The sequence below is a fragment of the Thunnus albacares genome, chromosome 6 (genome assembly GCF_914725855.1).
Source record: "Thunnus albacares chromosome 6, fThuAlb1.1, whole genome shotgun sequence".
In the NCBI taxonomy this organism is placed as follows: domain Eukaryota; kingdom Metazoa; phylum Chordata; class Actinopteri; order Scombriformes; family Scombridae; genus Thunnus; species Thunnus albacares.
The window spans coordinates 35,925,804-35,947,554 of NC_058111.1; the positions used below are offsets into that span (position 1 = coordinate 35,925,804).

Consider the following 21,751-nt stretch of genomic DNA (forward strand, 5'->3'; position numbering starts at 1 on the left):
AATATATGTTGCTTAGCAGTGTCTCTAAACCATCTGAGCACTTCACGTTCTCTGGCGCGCTTTCCTTCCCTGCTATTGCTGGTGTCTTTTGCCTTGTAGTGTTTGATGTTAGCTTCTACTTCTTTACAGCAGGCCACATCGAAAGTCCCCTTCTCAGGCCACTGAAGGATGCCTGTTGTTCGCTTATGCCACGTCTTCATACAATGTCTTATTTGTTTGACCTGGTCTGGATGCTGTCTTATTACTAGCTCTACTGGGGTTAGCAGCCCTTCCTGTTTTGTTATTTTAGCTCCCATCACTCCTTGTTTAGCACTGTCTTCTTTTCTGGTGATTTCTGGCTGTCCGTCTTCCCTTGTTAGTATTAAAACTAATATTTTGCCTACTGTAGTAGCCTGTTTTAACCTTGGTACTAACTCTGGGTTGTACTTTAAGAACTCACTCCCGTCTTCGGCTCGGGTTTTTTCAAGATACCCAAATTTACCTGTCTCCCACTCTACGTTCCTGGGAACAATCCAAATCTGCAGCCGCGGATCTACTGCCCCTCTATGTCTCCCTGCGATTGCTAAATTTTCAGGGATTCCTAAAAAAGGGCGCAAAGGAAGAATAGCTACACCTTTGGGGTATAGGCAAAGATTTTCCAATATTGCAGCTAGGGTGAATGGCACCCATAAACTGCGTATCACGTCTTCCCAAGGTACTGCTGGGAACTCTTCTTTTGTTTGATTCAAATTTATGATCTTTGTCAGTTGCCACAATTTCTGGTTAATTTCTTGTTCAGTCTGCCAGTGTTCCACGCCGTCCTCGTCAAAATATGTGTGTTCCAGCCAAAAATGTGTTTTTATGCCTTTAGTTTCCACATTTCCCTTATTCAAAAAATGACTGGGGGCCTGTATTTCATTATCACTATTACTTTCTTCTCTTTGTTGATCCATTCACTATTTTTACACTCTATTCTATTTGTTTAATGTTATTCTTGAGTTTGTGTATGTTCATACACTTTCTCTGCACCTGTGTATGTGGGAATGTGTGTATATGTTTGACACGATCATCCACTTTCTCCTGCACTTGTGTATGTGGGAATATGTGTGTGTCTGTTTGACACAATCATCCACTTTCTCCTGCACTTGTGTATGTGGGAATATGTGTGTGTCTGTTTGACACAATCATCCACTTTCTCCTGCACTTGTGTATGTGGGAATATGTGTGTGTGTGCGTGAGTGTGAGTGCGTGTAGGTGTATAAGTGTGTGTGTGTATGTGTGCAAGAGTGTGTGTGTGTGTATGTGTGTGTATGTGTGTAAGCGTATGTGTGTGTGTGTATGTGTGTAAGCGTATGTGTGTGTGTGTATGTGTGTATGTGTGTGTGTGTGTATGTGTGTAAGCGTGTGTGTGTGTGTGTATGTGTGTATGTGTGTGTATGTGTATGTGTGTAAGCGTGTGTGTGTGTGTGTGTGTATGTGTGTAAGAGTGTGTGTGTGTGTGTATGTGTGTGTATGTGTGTAAGCGTATGTGTGTGTGTGTGCTCTGCACTCCTTATCTACCCCTGCTCTGGCTTCGCGCCCAGATTTATGCACAGGCCTGCCTTGGCACAATGCCCAGGCTTACTATCTGTTGTCTTTGGGACTTCTAGCTCTTCACTTCTCCCTCCTTTTTTCCTCTCCCTTATACACTAGAAAGGGGCCTCTTCTTTTTTTTTTTATAATCCTTTCATACATGTATATTATATTTGTGTACACTACTTCATACTAACTTTAACAGAATTATCACCTCTTCTAGGTGATGTAAAAGATAAGCCTTTATCCTGAGGCTTAAAAATTAGCTCGTTTTACCCTTAAAACGCTAATTTCTGTTTCTCGAGATATATTTTGTTCACCCATGCAGACCCCCCACTCTTTGGGAGCGGTATCGTGAACTTTAAGATAAGCCTTTATCCTGAGGCTTAAAAATTAGCTCGTTTTACCCTTAAAACGCTAATTTCTGTTTCTCGAGATATATTTTGTTCACCCATGCAGACCCCCCACTCTTTGGGAGCGGTATCGTGAACTTTAAGATAAGCCTTTATCCTGAGGCTTAAAAATTAGCTCGTTTTACCCTTAAAACGCTAATTTCTGTTTCTCGAGATATATTTTGTTCACCCATGCAGACCCCCCACTCTTTGGGAGCGGTATCGTGAACTTTAAGGTACGCCCTTATCCTAGAGGCGTGACCTTTGACCTTTGACTCTAAGCGCTTACAAAAACTCACACTTATGTTTGTTTTGATTAGGTATGGCAGTCTAATTTAAAAAAACCTCAACCTTTGATCTGTTGGGCTGATTGGCATGGAACTTCACTCTACCAGATTCAACTTAATGAATGTTCCAGGATGAAAATTCCATGCCGCACAACCCAACGCTCAAAAAAAAAAAAAAAAAATAATTTTTTTTTTTTTTTTTTTTTTTTTTTATTATTGTTCACCCGTCATTGATCACCCGTCGGTGAATTACATCGCATTCGACTCTACCAGATCCAATTTAATGGATGTCCCAGGATCGAAATGCGATGCGAATCCCAACTTGGCGCCCTTTTTTTTTTTTTTTTTTGGATCGGGTGTCAGGGAAATACTGCTCTGATCTTTCTAGCTATCCCTGGTTTACTGCCAACCTAATCAACCCTCCCGCAAAAACCACAGTTGCTAACATCCAAACAACTATACATACATTAAATATGATCTCATCACATTCATTCTTTTCCGCACCATGGTTTTGCTGAGGCATAGCAAACACAAACATCAAAAGACAGACAAAACACTTAACACATATTACACCAGCTACTTGGCCTCTTATAATTTGCTTAAATTTAGACAGGTTAGGTTCAGAGGAATAGATCATTTACCTGGGCGGATCACATCTCCCACACAGACACCACTATTAATTGGCAGATATAAAAAAGGCTCTGCTTACCTCAAGAATTTGGTGGCCCGTGGGTCTTTAGGGAGGTGAGAGTGCCGCCCCGGCGAAAGGATCCGACTTCCTACTGGCTGGGACTCGCCATTTGTTGTGTCGAATTGTTGCAGAAAAATGTATCAGAGCAAAAAGAAACTCTCTTAATAAAAAGGGAGTCAGAGGTCCAAGTAGCAAAGTGTTCTTTAATGCCGGCAAAAAAGGGGAACGAGTAGCACTTTTTACAAAGTATCAAATCGCTCCAAAGGTTTTTCTCTGGGGCATTGTTTTTATGTCCTTGGGTCAGCTTAGGCCACACCTTATCATCCAGCCTCCCTAATTTTTGACCAATTATTATGTTACTTTTTTCCTCGTCACTCGTTGCTGGCAAAAACTCTTCAGACCATGTTTTGAGCTGTTTGTGGGCATATCCCGGCCCACATAATTCTTCCTGATTGTGTCCAATTTTTTATATATAAGTATTGGGAATCACTTTATACCATTATTGTCCAGTTGTCTTCTGGCCTCTTATTTTATTCTAGTTATTCTTAGTCATTTTACACCCTTATTTCTTGATCTCTTCCAGAGGATATTTTTTCTAAAAGTTGAAGACTTTAATGCAGACCCAAGCAACATGACATGTAATACAAACACACTCAAATTTCTCCAGTGTATGATTATGATTCTTCTACTGTGCCTCTATATGTACAGTGTGATTAAATAATAAATAATAATTAAATAAAGATTATAACTACACCAATACAAATTGTATCCCACTAGCCCTTATTGCTTATAAACTTGTAAAATCAATCTGCATAGCTTAATATTGTCTTTAAGCACACCAATGACTTTTAATGAAACTACACCACACTCTCTCTCTCTTTCTCTTGTCTTTTTTAAAATGAGTTGGGAAAGCCGACAGCAAAGTCCAACTCTACTTTTAACGCTATCAAATGGAGAGAAATGTCCTTCCCTCATCCTAGAAACATCTTTCTACTCCCTCATGGCAGAGTTTACAGCTCTGATCAGTCTGATCTCCAGCAGTGATTTGCCACCGCAGCCTTCAGCCGCAGTGTTGTTGAGGCAGTGTGAGTTCTCCAAAAGTTGACTCTGGCTCAACTTTCTGGCCGCAGTCCATTGCGGCGCAGCAGCGGCCAAAACAGCCGCAGCCAAAACGCACTACCCCCATTCAAATGAATGGGAGGACTGACAATTTCGCCGCACCGCAATCTGAATACAGCCTAACTCTGTTCCTCTGTTTCTCTGTTTGTGTATTGTCCAGGTGGGAACTATCGTGGTGTGTTCGCTCTGGGTCTGGTTCAAGGTGAATGGAAGATGTATGTGAAAGGGCCGCTGGACAGAGAGGAACGCAATCTCTACATCATCAATGTCACCGCAAGCGATGGACTCTTTGTTTCCCGGGCAACAGTGGAGGTGACAGTTATGGACACCAATGACAACAGCCCCATCTGTGACCAGGTGAGGAATGAAACTGTTTTTTGCTCTTTTTAAAAGACAGATACAACTACTGGGACAGTAATAGTTAAACACAGTGGCAAAAGGCAGTTAGTTTTATATGCATTGTAGGCCTACAACATTCTTTTGACTGAGCTAAATGTAAATGTAACACAGTAGTCATGTGCACATCCACAAATCCTCAGTGGGATTGGTGCTGTATACAAAATACAGTTCAAATGTAGCCATCGTCAAAGATACACCAACATTTCATAGTGTCATTTCATTCCAGTGACTGGGTCTCTTTATTTCTTTGCTGTTTGTGTGTGTGTCTGCAGGCTGTATATACTGCCTTCATTCCAGAGGACCTCCCAGTCAACAGTGTACTACTAAGGGTTGGAGCTACAGATGCAGATGTGGGAGTCAGTGCCTGGATCCAATACTCTTTACATGGTCCTGGATCCCAGGACTTCAGTATCGATGCAGACACCGGTAGGAATGCAGCATGGCTTTGAAAACAAATCCAAATGGTACATTTTTCTTTGAGTAACACTTACTATGTAGGCTTTTTTCACTGAATTTGCATAAATTGAAACTCAAATCAATCCAATGTGGAGTGAAATGCAGCAGTGACAGTGGGCCAGATCACTAGCTAATCACATTGCCTACACAAATAGACGTATATAATTCTGTTTATAGTTCAGTCTGGTCTAGTCTAGTCTAGTATAGTATAGTACAGTATAGTCAAGTCTACTCTAGTCTAGTCTGACACACTCTCATGCCCCTGTTTGGCTTCATCTCTCGATGTGTCACATGTTGTTTATAACCCATCCAGGTGAGGTTAAGTCATCTTTGACTCTGGACCGGGAGATGACACCCAACTACCGTCTAGTTGCCCAGGCAACTGATGGTGGTGGGAGATGGTGCCGTGCTGAGGTGACGCTGGCAGTGACTGATGTGAACGACAACCCTCCCATCTTCACGCTGTCACAGTACACCGCCAGTGTCTATGAGGACACTGCCACCAAAGCCCTGCTCACCCGCATCCAGGCCATAGACCCCGATGAAGGTGATACTAACACCACTACTAGTGTTACTACTTCTACACCTTCTAGTACTAATATTACTGTTACGACTAGTAGTGTTACTACTACAAATACTATTACTGTTACTACTACCACTACTTTTATTTTTATAAAAGCCCTCATACGTAAAAAGCAAGGTGCTTAAAGGGCATTCATTTTAACAAGATGATACGATTCAAAAGCAGCACACACAAAAACACAAGGACATGATCCAACAAGTAAAGAGATTAAAACAGTGCAGCCATAAAATGAATAAAAATATTATTCATTATTATAAAAAGGATGGTGCTAATTAAAATTGGAATAAATTAGTATGTTTCAAGTAGTCATTAAAATATCCACACAACTTGCCCTCCCCATTAAAGTGGTCTAAAGTGAAGGTGCATTATTAAAGAAGGCTGCATCACCCATTTGTTTTTCTTTTTTTATATGAAAGGATAATTATGGTTTATTACAACTTCAGTCTCGTTTTCATAGTTTTGTCCATGATTTCTACTCTTGCTCTCTTATTTCTGCTCACCAAGTTCATTGCTGAAATCTGGGAACATGGTGATTGTTCCTCAGTAGAAAGAAGTCTGACGGGTCAAGAAATATGATCAGTCAAACAATCAGACAGGTTGGAAACAAACCTGCAGGTTAGCCCAACTTACTTGGAAAAGAAAATGAAGTTGAGCCAAACTGTCTTTTCTAAAGATTCATCACAGTTTACAGACCAACTTCTTGCTTATTCAACTTCAGTACAGTAGTTGAATGTTGATGATGCTGAGTGAGAGGGGACACAGAAACTTATGGAACATGAGCCACTTACTTACACAATTCTTTCAATCTGGGTCATAGATCTGTGTCTTCATTTATGAGGATGTACACTCATTACCTGCCCTTTTGTTAAAGTGTAGCGAAAAATCAAATGTTCTTTGATAATTACAATATTTTGTCTGATTTTTCTACAAACAAAAACTAATGGCAACTAATGGCTAGATTCTACACACAATCTAATTGCTACAGCTTTCAACAGAAGGCCTTAGTATGCTGCATCAGGATGCGTCTACCTGTTCTGAAGGTGGGGTGCAAGCCTTAAACCATAGCCTCCTCCTGACTGCATCCCACTGCTTCCCTTATCTCTCTCCCTCTGGACAGTCTCTCCCTGAGTGCATTAATAGTTTTGTTCTTGGTTGTTCATATGAAAAGTGAGAGAAGTAGTTGTTTGATGAATGTAAAAACAAGAGCTTGAGAGAGAAGTTCAAACCCTGCATACTCATACCTCCACACATCTGTTAAATCAATGAATAAAGTAGATGTCATTGTGAGATTGTCTGTTTCAAAATTTCTCACATTCACCCATAATAGGAAAGGTGGTTTGAGACACAGTTAGACAAGCAGTTTGAAGCATACTTAGGGTTTTAAACCTCTGATGTGTACTTGACACCCCTCTTCATCTGTCTGTGCAGCTGGTCCGGGCCGTATAGTGGTCTACTCCCTGGCAGACTCTGCTGGAGGTTCCTTCTCCATCGACAAATCCTCAGGCATTGTGGTCCTGGAACGCATCCTTGACCGCGAGGTCCAGCCGGCTTATCAGATAACAGTCCGTGCGTCTGACCAGGGTTCACCATTGCCCCTCTCCTCATTGGTCAATGTCACGATCACTGTACTAGACATCAATGACAACCCACCGGTGTTCGAGCGCCGTGATCAGCTGGCGACAGTGCCTGAGGATGTGGGAGTAGGCACTGAGGTTCTCAGAGTTTACGCTGCCAGCAAGGACATAGGGACCAATGCTGAGATTACCTACAGTATTCGATCAGGCAACGAGCACGGGAAGTTCCATATCCACCCACTGACTGGTGAGTGTGCTTGCCACATCTCTGCACCCTCATTTTGTTTACACTTGAGGCACGCTACAACATGTCTTTTCCATTACCCCCGCCTCACATTCATATTATGGCAGCCATGAACTCTGCAAGCTGTGTAGTGTGGCAGTAAGTTCATTGCTCACAGACAAATTAGCTCCATTCCAGTTGCGCAGAAGGACAGCGCAGCAAAATGTAGCCGTATTCATTGTTAGGGTCAATTCTAGTATGATATCTGCTCACATACCTATAATCACTGCAGTCACCATGGTGTGTGTACATAAAAATATGTGTGTACATATATATATATGTAGTGCAGACTTTTTTGACATGGAATTGAGCCCATTTAGTTCCAATTTATTAAATGATCTGACATATGTGTTTTTAATATGTTGACCATGTCTAAAAACAGAGCTGGACAGAAATGACAAGTAAAAATTGGATAAGGCTATATTTTTCTTATTGTCAACAAAACCCATGAAATTCCCAAACCAACAATGTGCTAGTCTGTCTCTCAACACTTTCTGACTCCCCTATCCTGTCTGTGGCTCTCAGTCCCAAGTCCATTGGTTCCTCCTGAAGACGGAAATCAAATATATAGTTTCATTTGGGAAAAAAAGTCTCACTAATTTCTTAAAACAGCTGGTCACTGTAGTTTTTAACAAACATTACTGAAACAGGAGGAAATAGTGCATTTGTTGGGAGCTATTTTTAGCTGTGTATTAATGAAACAATGGCGCTCTATCACATTGAGGAGTAAGATATATCAGGCTTTCATACACACACACAATACTTTGTAGGGTAATAGCAATTGTTGGTTTGGCTCCTGCCCTAGGATTTGTTGACAGTAATTAAGTTGTAGAATATTGCCAGATCTTTAACGCCAGCCACATATAGCCAACAGATGTGTTATTCGTTTGACAGTATACCGTATATCTTTAGAACATTATATTTACTCTCCCATCCCCCACATGATATTTATATTCAAATTTTACCCTTTGTATGTATTCAAATGCATATCTCTGTTCCCTCTCTCTGCTTAACTTCCTCAGGTGCCATTTTAGTTGCCCAGTCTCTAGACTATGAGACCTGCAAGGACTACTTCCTGACAGTTGAGGCTTGTGATGGCGGCACACCACCACTGAGTGCCATTACTACAGTGAACATAAATCTGACAGATGTCAATGACAATGCACCCATGTTCAGCCGCGACCTCTACACTGCAGTGGTGTCAGAGGATGCCACCATTGGAGAGTCTGTAGTACAGGTAGGTTGGGGTCAGAGTCAGCTCTTCCCTGCATGCAAGCGGGGCCTGAGGATGGAAGTGTCATTCACTCTGTCAGTCCAACACCTTTCATCCAGTACAAGATATTTTTGCAGCTAGAGTAATGGCCATATTTTCATTAAATTTGATATTTTGATGAACCCCTAACCTTTTCTGTAGTGCCATCATCACTCTTAAAATTCCCCTTGACCAACACTCTCCTAATGGCTGTATTTCTGTTAAATTAGCTTTGACTATCCCCTTGACAGAGGTTAAATCCTTGTGTTCTGGGGGAGCCCCTGACCTTTTGTCTAACAGCAAAACTTTCCACCTTTACGCAAGAAATATCAGAATCTAATTGCCATGACATTTATTGAACAAATTTCTGCTCCCCAGAGGACAGACCTTTTTTATTTTGGACACTCAGAGCTGTGCTCTAGTGCCTCAAGCAAACTTCATACACAAGTTATCTAAGAATGCTCAATAAAACAGCAAATTTTTTGTTTGTTCCACTTGAAGAGCTTTAGGCCTTTATATCTCTTTACCTTTTTTATGTCTTTCTTTGTATTTTTCTTTGTGAAGAAAGAGTAAAATAGCTAATGGCTGTTCATGGTGCTATTATCAGCTTAACCTAGATGTTAGCAATTACTGATTTCTAATGTACAACTGATCTCCTTGGATTTGATAGCACGTTAAGCTTGTATTTGGTGAGCTTCACAGACAGAACAAGTGGTGAGCATACTGTTTTCCAGGCAGCCAATAGACATGTCTGTTTCTATTTGTTTCATAGTTACATTTTCTTTGTTTAGTAATGTACACTTCAGAAATCAATTTTCTTACACAATAACGTGTCAAACAAATACAGGTGACTCTGTGTTCACTGTAATGGATTTTTTATCCCTAATGCATGCACACACACACACACACACACACACACACACACACACACACACACACACACAAAGCAGGTATTGCGATCAAATTGCATTCAAAAGTCAACAACAGTACAGTGCAGCATGCTTTGGAAAATAAAATAATAAGAAAATAATATTTTTAGAAAATCAGTTAAAACATACAAGACACTGTTATTGTTATTTATACAATACAATATGTTCCAAGTCAGTATAAATAAGTATAAGCACTGAAATATACTGTAATAACTCTGTAATATCTAAAATAGATTTAGTAATGAATTGTATCAGAAAATCATAGTCATCTAAAGTCACTGCTTGCGTTCTCTATATCAATGAACCAACATACCAAAGCAAAGAACAACATCAGCAACATTTTTCCTTGGATCGTAAGTCTCCCAGCATTACTTTAACCATGATCCTACCAATATAGTATTTAACATACAAGGACTACTGACTGGGGTCACTGGGGACCCCAAGAAGCAACAACCATCATAGCAAAATGTTAATTTATTTTTTCTCAGAACATTATTAGTTATGTAATTAAGGTCATCTGAAAAAAGAACAGATTATTATTATTATTTCAGGAAAGTTTCAGTTAAGTTACAGTATATTGTGCAAAATGAAAGTATATACTTTTCTTTAAATTGCAAATTGCAGCTTTTATTCCAAGTACAATCTTCCCATAAAGCCTTCAAAATGACTGATGGAGTGCCCTTCCCCTCGATAGTGTGTAATACTTTAAATTAGGACCCATGGTAAACATGAAATCAATAAATAGTTCCATCTATTAAAACTACATAGGTGGAACTGGGTGCTTTTGACTGAGGTCCCCGGGACCCCAATACATGGTATTTTTTAAAAAGCACCAATTAAAACAGAAACAAAAAAACTATGATATGAAGTCTTACGGAACAAATTAATTGACAAAGTCATGAAAAATTGGAATGATAGAATAAAGCACCTGTGAGATGTGACAAAAAGTATACCTCTCAGGTCTGTGGGTAGCCCAGTTGGCACTCGCTTTCTGCTGCACAGTCTTAGTCTGTCTTATGTAAGAATATATAGAATATAAATCTAGCCTGTGCAAGGCAGCCTGTTTTACATTCAAAAAGGAAAAATGAATTACCTTCAACAGCAAAAACATTGCTGGCCTGAGAACTCAGACAACTCTGATCACCTGAAAGTGTGTGCTTGAGTTGCTAAAGTTTGGATCACATTGAACTAAATAACCTGAGCTTTATATTGGACTCCAATATAAAGCGGCTATTGGAGTCCCTGTATCCATAGAAACCTGTGTGTGCTGACAGGCTGGCAGAGAAGACAATTGGAACAGAGAAAGCTCATGTTTGTGCAGCTTATTAAGAATCAGTGATTTATGGATGAAAAACATTTTGTCCAGTTTTATAAAGCAAGTGTTTATGTATGAGACAGAGACAAATGGTCAAAGTGTATGACACACATTTGTGTGCGTGTGTGTGTGTTATTTGTTTGCAGTTGGTAGCAGAGGACGTGGACAGTCAGCTGAATGGAGCCATCCTCTACTCCATCGTCAGTGGAGACCGAGACAACCAGTTCTTCATTGACCCACTCAATGGGGTCATCAAGGTCAACAAGCAACTGGACCGTGAGACAGTGAGGAGACACACACGCATACACACATACAAACACAGAATTCTCTCTAACAATAGCTCAGAGCCGGTGGAGAGTCACGAATAGCAGACTTTTTAAAACGCATCCTTTTTCCAGAGTGTCATGATAGGTATCCTGTGTCTCCAGTAGATTATTCTCATATTTTTAGTTGACCCTGATGTTTGTTGTTTTCTGTCAAGCCTAACTTTCCACTTGTACACAAGAAATATTCAAATATGATATGCACTAAAATTTGCTGAACACATTTATGCTCTCCAGAGGATGTCCTGTTTTATAGCATATCTCTAGTTATCTGAAGTTGGTTGGTAGCAGCACTGCTTCACTGTACTGCTGCTCAGACACAGTGGTTGCAGCTCACTGTCTGAAAGCGCTTCAAAGATAACAAAATACAATGTTCCCGACCAATACTTAAACTTCAACCAATACTTCGACCAGTACGACCAATATCATTAATCATTGATTACTGTCTTGTTGAAATTGTAGTAACATTTGGAAATATACATGTAATGTTAACATACAATGTTTAATTGTACAATTAGGCTAGTAACCCTTTTTGGAGCTATTTTGTGTAATATATATGTATATGTGTGTAATGTACTTTTTACACCAACATTTATCTGATAGCTATAGTTAGTGGTAACTACAGATTCAAAGTTTACACACAAATTATATGATCAACTAAGACAGGTTAAACAACAACACAGTGTATAAAGCACTTAAAATGATCTCCACCTCAGCTTGCCACACTATTAAAATGTTGCTTACACATTACTGTAATGCATCAATAATAATAAATCAGTAATGTAATACCTTGTCAGTGGCAGCTGGTGATAAAAAATTTTGATGGGCGCAGTTACTCAACTCAACTCAATTATTTATAAAGCACATTTAAAAAACAACAAGAGTTGACCAAAGTGTTGTACAATGAAGATAACAAAAGCCATAAACACAATAAAGACACAAGTTAGGGGGAAGTTATGGGGGGACAAAACAAACTGTAGCAGCACTTCATAGCTCAGCAAAAAAAAATTTTTTTTAAAAATCTAAAAACAACACAACACACAGTAATGTTGCCTAAACACTGGCCAGTAGCACTACTCGAACATAAATTTAGCCCTCTTTCCTTCTGGCCTGCAAATTTCTCAATGACTTTCTGGTTAAAGTGGAAGCAGTCGATGAAGTTAACATAGTTTACTAAAAGGATTTCCACAGTCCAACACACTGTCCAACACATGTCCCCAAGCCTAAAAATTTCCAGAGCATCTCTGTAGCACAGATCACATGGGAACTTGGCTATACAATATAGCAGCTTAAATTACATGAAATTCAGTTTGAGGTGGCAAGGTGACCAAAATGAACCACAACCATTAAAAACACCCCGGGCTGAAAGTATTCACCTAAAACTCATGTCATTCCACACCATACATAATTTGATTCCTCAGCCAGAGAAGGTCATCACAGCTGATGCAAACCTCCAAAGAAATATTTCTTACCATGACTCAACATTTTCCCCAGCAGTCAGTCAGCTCACTTCAGACACCCCAGACTTTAGACTCCAAACGTTATATAATCCAGATGTTATTCCCGATTCCATTATCTTCCTCACTATCATCTTGTTTCTTCTTCTTGTAATGCGTGCAGTAAGGTTTTTTAGCAGGTGGGATAGCTTGCTTTTCCTTCCAACTGCCCAACTTCCAAGAAGCATCACACATGTCTAGTGGCAAATCTAAAAAAATATTGCTGAATTTTCTTTGATTTCCATGGTTCCACTTGAAGTTGCCATCTCATTAAAGCACCGGTCAGCTAGCTAAGGAGTAGGAGTGACAGTCATGCATAGTATGTGCATAGTATGCGTTCGCGTAGTTATGTGAGGGGTGTGAACTTGAATGGGAGACGTTGAGAATTGTCCAATCACATTAGATAAAAAAACATAAAAATAATACCAATTTGCTGCCAATAAAAGTGGGAGTGTCTGGGGTACAGAGAGCTATGCCCTGTGGAAAATCTGAGGCAACCAATTATAAAGCAGTCTCAGGTCACTTGCTTGCCAAAAGTTGAAAGACCATATATACACTCATTTGGACGGTGCCCTTCACCCAGGAAGTATTTGTATTCACACAGAAATTAATCAAATACAATTTGGAAGACAACATAGAACATTTTTAATCTACATTTTATTGTAGATTATACATTTTAACTCACTAACTATATATAATATTTACCTTACTCATATAACTATATATATATATATATATATATATATATATATATATATATATATATATATATACAGGCCCATCTCTGATGTAAATTAGGGGCCTGTTGGAAGCTGATGACCTCACTGGGAACTGGTTTGTTATGAGATGGATCCCTGACCAGATGGCAACTAATCACACTTGAACAGGAAACACATACATGAAGCAGGCCTGAATATCTCTCACATGGAGCTCTTTAATTTGCAACAGGAATAAATATGGAAGGCATGAACACTCTTGCCTGCCTCTCCCATCTCCTCCTCTGAGCTGTTTTTCCCCCTTCTCCTTCTTCTTCCTCATCTCCTTTTTCTCTTCAGTGCTTGAAAACTTCAGAAATGTTCAGATTCCTATCATAAAGTATTCATGAGTGCAGTCCATGAGCCGTCTGAGCGTACTCAGAAAAAGAGTGTTGGGGAGTGTGGGGGATCAAAGCTTTTGGCTGATGAAAGTGTGTTTGGGGTTATCACACAGAGAGCAGCAGCAATGCTGCAACGCTGATGTGTCCATCCATGTGTCTGTGCATTAATATTTGTGTGTGTGTGTGTGTGTGTGTGTGTGTGTGTGTGTGTGTGTGTGTGTCTTTACATATGTCTCCTCCTGTTTCCGCACAGGTTCTTCTATTTTCTGCCTTCTCTCTCTCTCTGCTAAGCAGGTCACAGTTGTTTACTAGTGAGGTTTATTTTTTTCATATTTCTAGGGCAGCAGCATATTGTTTTGTTGCTGCTTTTGCATTTCTCCTCAATGTGCTTCATTAGCTCTTTATTATTTGGCAATATGGAGAAACAGAAAAATATCCTGCAGCGGCTTTATAGAAGACTGAGCAGCATGCCAGGGGAACAAGGAGTGAGTATGTGTGTGTTTGTGTGAATGTGTGTGTGGGGGTGTGGTCTGCCATAGACTACTTCTTGGGACAAATTTCAGACTTAGGACCAGTTAACTGGGGACAGCTTGTCCAGTTGGGGACAAACACTGTGTCCCCAATTTGGAAAAAGCTGATTTTTGGGTCAGTGGTTAAGGTTAGGGTTAGGTTATGGGTAATGAATGTAAGTCTATGTAATGTCCCCAAAAGTGACCATGATCTGATGTGTGGATGTGTGTATGTGTGTGTGTGTATGTGTGTGTGTGTGTGTATGTGTGCGTGTGTGTGTGTTTGTGTATGAACTTCATTATCAACTCTCCCTCAGACAACACATAGGCCAACACATAAGCACTCTTTTTGTTCTATAATATGAAGTCTGTCATCTGTCATCCCAGAGCACAGTTTGGCAGGATGAAAGGCTTAAAACCAATCAAGAAGCTCTTCATCTGCTGCTCTGAGCTGTTTTGTTTAACATCGGCTGTAGAGAGGCACTGAAAAAATCTTGATCTACTTGATAAGCATCTGTTACTATTAAAATGTGATGAAATGAATAGGCATTTTGTGTATGCTATTATGCCAGCTAAAAATGATTACAAATTCTGCCCTAAGAGGTACTGGAACCCTCTTGGAAGTAGAAGGATTATTATTATTATTATTATTACAGAGTTGCAAAGTTTGAGGGGCTGCTGGTTCCACGAGTGTTTTTCCCCATTCTGTATTCCCATATCAAATGTTTCTTTAAACAATTTCTATATTACTGTTAGATCAGCTCTCTCTGTAACGATTCTACAGGTTTATATTCTGACTTCCAGTTTCAATTATTTCAACTTAATTTCTGAGAAATCACATTTTGTCTGTGATTTTGTCAAATGGCTAACAATACTGCAATACCCATGAGCCTCAGCTGCCATCACTATGGAGAAGAAGGCAGTTAAGGGTGTGAATCAGAGTGTAATGAATTCAAAACAGTTTGTTGTTGAATTTCTAAACATGTGTCACCATAGTTGCTGAATTCACTAAAAAGTGACCCAGAAATTAGAACCAACTCACACTGCAGACTGTAAAATCAGTTGTCTCACACCGTAAACTTTAGCTTCCACTCACTGTTACCAAATTTTAAGCTTGGTGATTGGCTCTTGCTTGCCGAAATGAACCTTGGGAACCTTAGTTAACTTGTACGCTGAAATCTTTATGTACACAGTCACTGGTTCAAATTCACCAATGCGACCTTGGTGTGTGCATCCTCCTGCTTCTCTCCTCTGTCTGTTGTGAACTCTGTTCACGCACATGGAGACTTGTTTAAAAGTTGTACTATATATGTTAAACAATGTGCTTAGACCCCACTTATCTCTGCTTGCATATAAGATTATATTCACCAAGCGCTAAGATCTGAGAAGACAGCAACATCACTAAAAATAATTCACATAGATCAAGAAACTAAAATGATCCTTTAAAGAAACAGTATGACATTTTTGGAAGAAATTTCATTATAAACTTCTATAAGGCTTCTGGCTAGGATAAATCACTGGTTCAAGATTTACATTCAAACAAAACCATTAGGCCATTTTTACACAAGATAAATTCTAATCTAATGTTATATGATCTAGGAAGACTACAAGAATGAGGGATAATAGGATACAAGGAAAATCATGACGGCTTGTATACACCCCAAGGGGATAATTTCTTTTGATTGTGATAACCCTATGTCCTGTCCTCTACCGCCATCCTCAGGACAAATGTTACCCTTCCAAACCCAACACTCTAAGAACGGTAAAATCATCAGACCGTGGTTTGTCCAGCCTTTTTGTAATGTCCATGTCCATCATGTTTCCCACCAAAGATTAGGGACTCAAAGCTCTGCTGAGATGGTTGCTATCTGCTCATGTCATTGTCTCTGTCCTTCCAGGTTCCGAGCTACTCACTGGCCATCAGAGCTCTGGATAGTGGAATCCCACCCATGTCCTCCACCGTGATGGTCAACATAGACATCTCTGACATCAACGACAACCCGCCCACCTTCTCCCCAGCCAATCTCACCACTGTCATACAGGTAAACCTGATGGCTGAGATGATCTTCACATAAAGACAAAGATAAGGATGTGTTGTATAAGGAAAAAAACAAAAAAACAACTTGAAATTCAGCCAGCTGAGCTCACATGATGAAAAAATATTGTTCAGTTCTACCAAAAATTCTAGTGCAGAATGTATTTTTTATTTTTGTAAGTGGCTACTGGTAGTCTTTAGGTAGCTAGCCAGGAAGATGCATAATGTTTTTTTTTGTCGTTGCATATCATCCCCCTTGCTTTCTTCCCTCATATTTTCAACAGATAGAGCTTGTAGAGGAGGGGAGGTGAATAAGACGAGCAATTTTTTATGTCTTTTTTGATTGGTTCAGGTAGACTGGACAGAATTAAATGGTCAGGCAAATCAACCTATTTTCAATCTTCAAAGTTAGTGATCAGTACCGTGACCCAGTTATATGACCAGAGGCTAAAATTTCAGGCTTTAAAAACCCATTTCATCAGGGCACTATAATTTTTCAGTTAATTTTGAATACTGCTGAAACAAAGATCATATTGTTATCCCACATCATGTACCCCAAACAGGCAGGTCTGGTTCACAGTGTGTCTCCTCCTCCAGGAAAACAAGCCAATTGGCACCAACATCCTACAGTTGTCCATCATGGACCAGGACTCCTCCCATAATGGCCCACCCTTTGACTTCCGCATTCTGTCTGGAAATGAAGGAGGAGAGTTTGTGCTGGAGAAAGATGGAACACTGGTGGCCAATCAGGTGTTCAGGAGGGACCTGGCAACTGAATATGTTATTCAGATACAGGTAGATTCAACCTGCTTTTTACCATCACACCTGCAGAGATGCTGTAGTCATTCTTTAGCATCATATCAGTTTCAGAAATAGTGTTGTGAGTCAGTGAATGGCTCTAAGGTTCAAATAACAGGGACTTTGAATAAACCCACATAGCAGCATTAACCAGAAACAATAAGAGGCTGTTCTTCCTGGATAGAGAGAGGGGGGTCCTCATAATGTCACAATGACCTAATTAACTCTTTAACTGGTCAGTTTTTGCGTCGGCCTATTTTTGTGGTAGCAAAGATTTGTTTCATATTTGAGCAGTGCGACTTTGAATCAACCTTCATAAAGCAACTGCAAGAGTTAGAGGACAAAATTTATTCTAAAGTTCAGCCTACGCCAATATGAGGCTTCAGCAGTCTGACTTACAAATGACAACTAATTAGTATGAAATCCCTTTTTGTGTTTTCATAGACACTTTTTCTTTGGTGAACTGTGGCAGAGGGATACATCCAAGTAGAAAATAGTTTCAGTGTCTTAACATGGAGCTTTTAAAATGTCTTTGGTATGGCAGTAGTAGCTGAAGTTGACGATATTAAAGGAAATAAAGTTCTATCTGAAGATGAAGCACTGAAAAGCAATTGAAATGTTAGTTAAAGAGTAGGAAAAGAAAGCATTTGAAAGGTCAGGTTGTGATAAAAGCAATTAAATTTCAGCAACATTTTCAATGGTCATATGACATGTGAGTGTTGTTTTAAGGCAGACCTGAAAAATCAAAAAACATCTTTTATTAAATGACATTGTGGACCAGACTTCATGCCAAATGTCAAAAGTAACTACTCATCAGTGAGGCTGCAGCCACTTAAACCTTGAGAGATCAGTTTAGTGTTATAAACTGCCTTTAATGAGCTTCCTGACTAAGTAAGGACAATATAGAGATGTCCGCAAATAGAGATTTTACCAAACCATTTTCCATTCCTCTTTTCTCTTCTCCTTTCATCTCCTCTCTTCTCAATTGTCTCTCTTATCTGTCTTTTCCTATCATCTCCCCCAACTTATCCCTTCTCCTCCTCCTCACAGGTGACAGACTCTGGGAAGCCACGTCTGTCCTCTGCTTCCATGCTGACAGTCAGGGTGATTGAGGAGAGCCTGCACCGGCCAGTGGCTCTGCCACTAGAGGTGCATATTGTCACCATGGAGGACGAGTTTCCTGGTGGTGTGATTGGCCAGTTGCATGCCACTGATGCCGACCCATATGATGCGTTGACCTTTGGCCATGCCCCCCCAGCCCAACGCAGTCTCTTTAAGATCAGTCCTCGTGATGGAAAGATCATTGCTCTTGGAGGGTTGGATGCAGGTAGATACTCCCTCAATGCCAGCGTTAGTGATGGCCGCTTTTCCGTGCCTGTGCCCGTGAGCGTGCACGTGGAGCAGGCGACCCCAGAGATGCTGCGTGAGGCAGTGACAGTGCGCTTTGAGAGCGTGGTGCCACAAGACTTTGTAGCGTTGCACCTGAAGAGCGTGTTGAAGGTTCTGCAACAGGCCGCCGCTTCACAGCAGCAGGACACACTACACCTTCTCAGTCTGCAACCAGTCGGTGGGACACAACAGCTAGACATGCTCGTCGCTGTGGAAACAGCTGGGGGCGGGTACTACAAGGCGGCCTACCTTACCCAGAAACTCAGCGCGTCGCGGCGGCGGCTGGAGGAGGTCCTCAGAGTGTCAGCTATTCTGGATAAGAATTGCTCAGGGCTGGAGTGTCGCGGGGCGCAGTGTGAGCAGAGCATCATCCTGGACTCACATAACCTGGCAACATACAGCACACCACGGGTCAGCTTCGTCTCACCACGTTTCCACCGAACCTCACGCTGCACATGCACTGGTGAGCAATCTTAAATGTGCCCAGGCCTTGTTTATCAGTCTACAGTGTGACCAAGTATTTACATATTTGGTATTTTCCAAAAGGTTTCATAAGATTTAAAGAATAAGACAATCACTCTGGATCAGGAAAAAAACATGTACACGACAATGTATACAATGAGATCAACCAGACCACATCTATAGGTGGTCTGGCTCACACTGTGATCAGATCTCAGCTAGGTGAGATCTGTACAGAGTGGTCACATTCTAAAAGAAAAACATATTCCCAAGTTCCCAAGTTGAAAGGCCACCAACAGTAAGGTTAGCATAGTGAGCAAGGCTACTGAAAAGTAGCCTATGGAACAAGTTTCAAAGTTTATACTTGGAAACTGATACAGCTGATGAAATGGTCTCACCACAAGGTATATTTAGCCATTGTCAGATTTTCAATCGTATCACAGTTGTGTTATGATGTAGGTATTTCAATTTCAATTTTATCTGAAACTTTCAACTTTTCTGCTTCCAAGCAAACATGGATGAAAAGCTGTTAAAGTGCCAGAAAAATTGAAATTTTAACATCTACAATTCCATGACAACTGTCTGTTAATAATAATGATTATGTGAACAGCTGCTAAATAGCCCATGGATGCCTTCGGTCTGTCACATGGTCCTTGCCTTGCACACTATAGCTGTCCCTTGAGAGTGTCCCACATCACTTGTCTTGACTTGCGATGCATCATGATTGTTGATTAGTTCAGACACTCATTAAAACCAAGTGTAAATGTAAAGGCCTGTGATGAGATGTTATTATCCAGATCAGAGGTTAATGCCAGGTAATTGAGTCAGATGTGCTGGTGCAAGAAGCAGATGAGGGATGAGACAAAAAGTGGAGGACATCATGGTGTGCCATCTTGTGTACCATAAAAAATACACCTCAACATTCCTCGGAGTCAATAATGCTTATCTGCATGGCACATATATGATACATACACACACACACACACACACAAAGTATAAGGCTCATCAATAATTTTTCCAAGCTTCAGAGAGCTTAGGTTGAGGCTCAGGCTCATCTTTGCCTGTGCAGAGTGGAGTAATGTAGGGTACTGATGGGCTTTTCTCTCCTCAGAGAAGCTAATTTAATGCAGAGCTTTATTTCTACCTTGGCTCCACTCCACCACAACAGCTACAAAACTGATGGAATAATTAGTATGTGTATGTGTGTGTTTGTGTGTGTATTACTACAGGGCAGTGGTGGGTGTAAAGCTTCATGTGATTACAGTAGTGTGATGCATTTCATGCATAAAATGTATCATGGGCTTGGGAATGCATTTTATGCCATGTACTGAAGAAAATGATTTTGACAGATGTGACAATATCATTACTGTACATTACAACATATTTGATTTGATGTATTTGTATCTCTTTTAGCTTATGGGCTAAAAGAGTCCACATTAAAAATATTTAAGCATACAGTAATTCATAAATTACTGTACAATTTACAATTTCATTTAGCAGACACTTTTATCCAAAGCAATGTATATCCTCAAGTTGATACAACACAAGCAGGTAGTGCACAGAGCAATGCAGAGAGTGCATAGAATGCATAGAAGCAGATTTTCTTTTCTTTTTTTTCAGTCCATCAAGTGCAGAGGTGTTCACAGAAGAGCTGGGTCTTTAGCCTTTTCTTAAAGATCGAGAGGGAGATCAAACAAGAGTTTGGTAACTCGTTCCACCACTGGGGAACTACAGAAGAGAAGAGTCTAGCTACTGACTTAGGACCCTGTTGTGGTGGTAATACCAGGCACCTTTCATTGGCAGATAGTAGTGAGTTGGGGGGGAGTGTAGACCTGAATGATGTAGTTCAGGTAGGCGGGGGCTGTTTTAGTTGATGTTTTGTAAGCGAGTGTCAAGGCTTTGAATTTGATGCTGGCGGCAACGGCGAGCTAGTGGAGGGTTATGAACAGTGTGGTGACATGGGCTGTTTTCGGCTGGTTGAAGACCAGCATACCCTCCATGTTCTGGATCATCTGCAGGGGTTTGAACATACATGTGGGGAGGCCTGCCAGTAAAGAGTTACAGTAGTCAATGCATGATATTACGAGAGCCTGTACCAGTAGTTGTGCTGCATGCTCAGACAGGTAGGATCTGATCTTCCTGATGTTGTACAGGGCAAATTGACATGACTGAGCAATTGAGGCCATGTGAACCTTAAAGCTTAGTTGGTCATCAATCATGACACCCAAGTTTTGTGCAGACTTTGTGGGCATGAGTTGGGTTGATTTGAGCTGGAAACTGATCTGTTGTTATATAGAGGGACTGGCTGGGATGACAAGCTTGGTTGTAGAGCAGTTAAGTTGAAAGTGGCATTCTTTAATCCTTGCCAAGATATTGGCAAAACATGACGAGATTTGAGCTGAGACTGTGTGGTCTTTCCATGGGAACGATAGGAAGAGCTGGGTATCGTCAGCATAGCAATGATATGAGAAACCACGGTGGCGGATTATTGCACCAAGTGAGGTGGTGTATATTGAGAAGAGAAGGGGACCAAGCACTGACTCTTGAGGAACCCCTGTGGATAAGCTGTGCGATTTGGACACTTTACTCTTTACTGTAAAAGATATCCATGAGAGGTATACCAAGATATACCTGATATACCAAGCTCAGTGAGTGTGGAGAGGAGGATTTGGTTGTCAACCCTGTCAAAGGCAGCTGACAGAACCAGCAGCAATATAGCTGATTACTGACCAGCAGCTCTAGCTGAATGCAGTGATACCTTTACCAACAGGAGCACAGTCTCGGTAGAGTGACCCCACTTAAAGCCAGACTGATT

At 40.6% G+C, this 21,751-nt stretch overlaps 1 protein-coding gene and 1 long non-coding RNA gene across 5 annotated transcripts in view; one reads left to right on the forward strand and one right to left on the reverse strand.

Annotated features, from left to right (window-relative positions):
* The window catches only part of LOC122983846, a 372,841-nt gene that overhangs the window by 313,290 nt on the left and 37,800 nt on the right, over nucleotides 1-21,751 (reverse strand). The gene's annotated exons all lie outside the window — the stretch shown is intronic.
* fat3a (FAT atypical cadherin 3a) overlaps nucleotides 1-21,751 on the forward strand; it is a 255,590-nt gene that overhangs the window by 202,188 nt on the left and 31,651 nt on the right. For 3 of the 4 annotated variants that reach the window (XM_044353986.1, XM_044353987.1, XM_044353988.1), the window contains exons 12-20: nucleotides 4,201-4,397; nucleotides 4,712-4,865; nucleotides 5,209-5,442; nucleotides 6,907-7,299; nucleotides 8,358-8,572; nucleotides 10,978-11,115; nucleotides 16,154-16,297; nucleotides 16,888-17,085; nucleotides 18,139-18,940. In XM_044353986.1, coding sequence (XP_044209921.1) covers nucleotides 4,201-4,397; nucleotides 4,712-4,865; nucleotides 5,209-5,442; nucleotides 6,907-7,299; nucleotides 8,358-8,572; nucleotides 10,978-11,115; nucleotides 16,154-16,297; nucleotides 16,888-17,085; nucleotides 18,139-18,940 — 2,475 coding nt within the window. Of the gene's footprint in view, nucleotides 1-4,200; nucleotides 4,398-4,711; nucleotides 4,866-5,208; nucleotides 5,443-6,906; nucleotides 7,300-8,357; nucleotides 8,573-10,977; nucleotides 11,116-16,153; nucleotides 16,298-16,853; nucleotides 17,086-18,138; nucleotides 18,941-21,751 lie in introns of those variants that run through there. The other variant, XR_006403773.1, reaches the window with a different exon arrangement.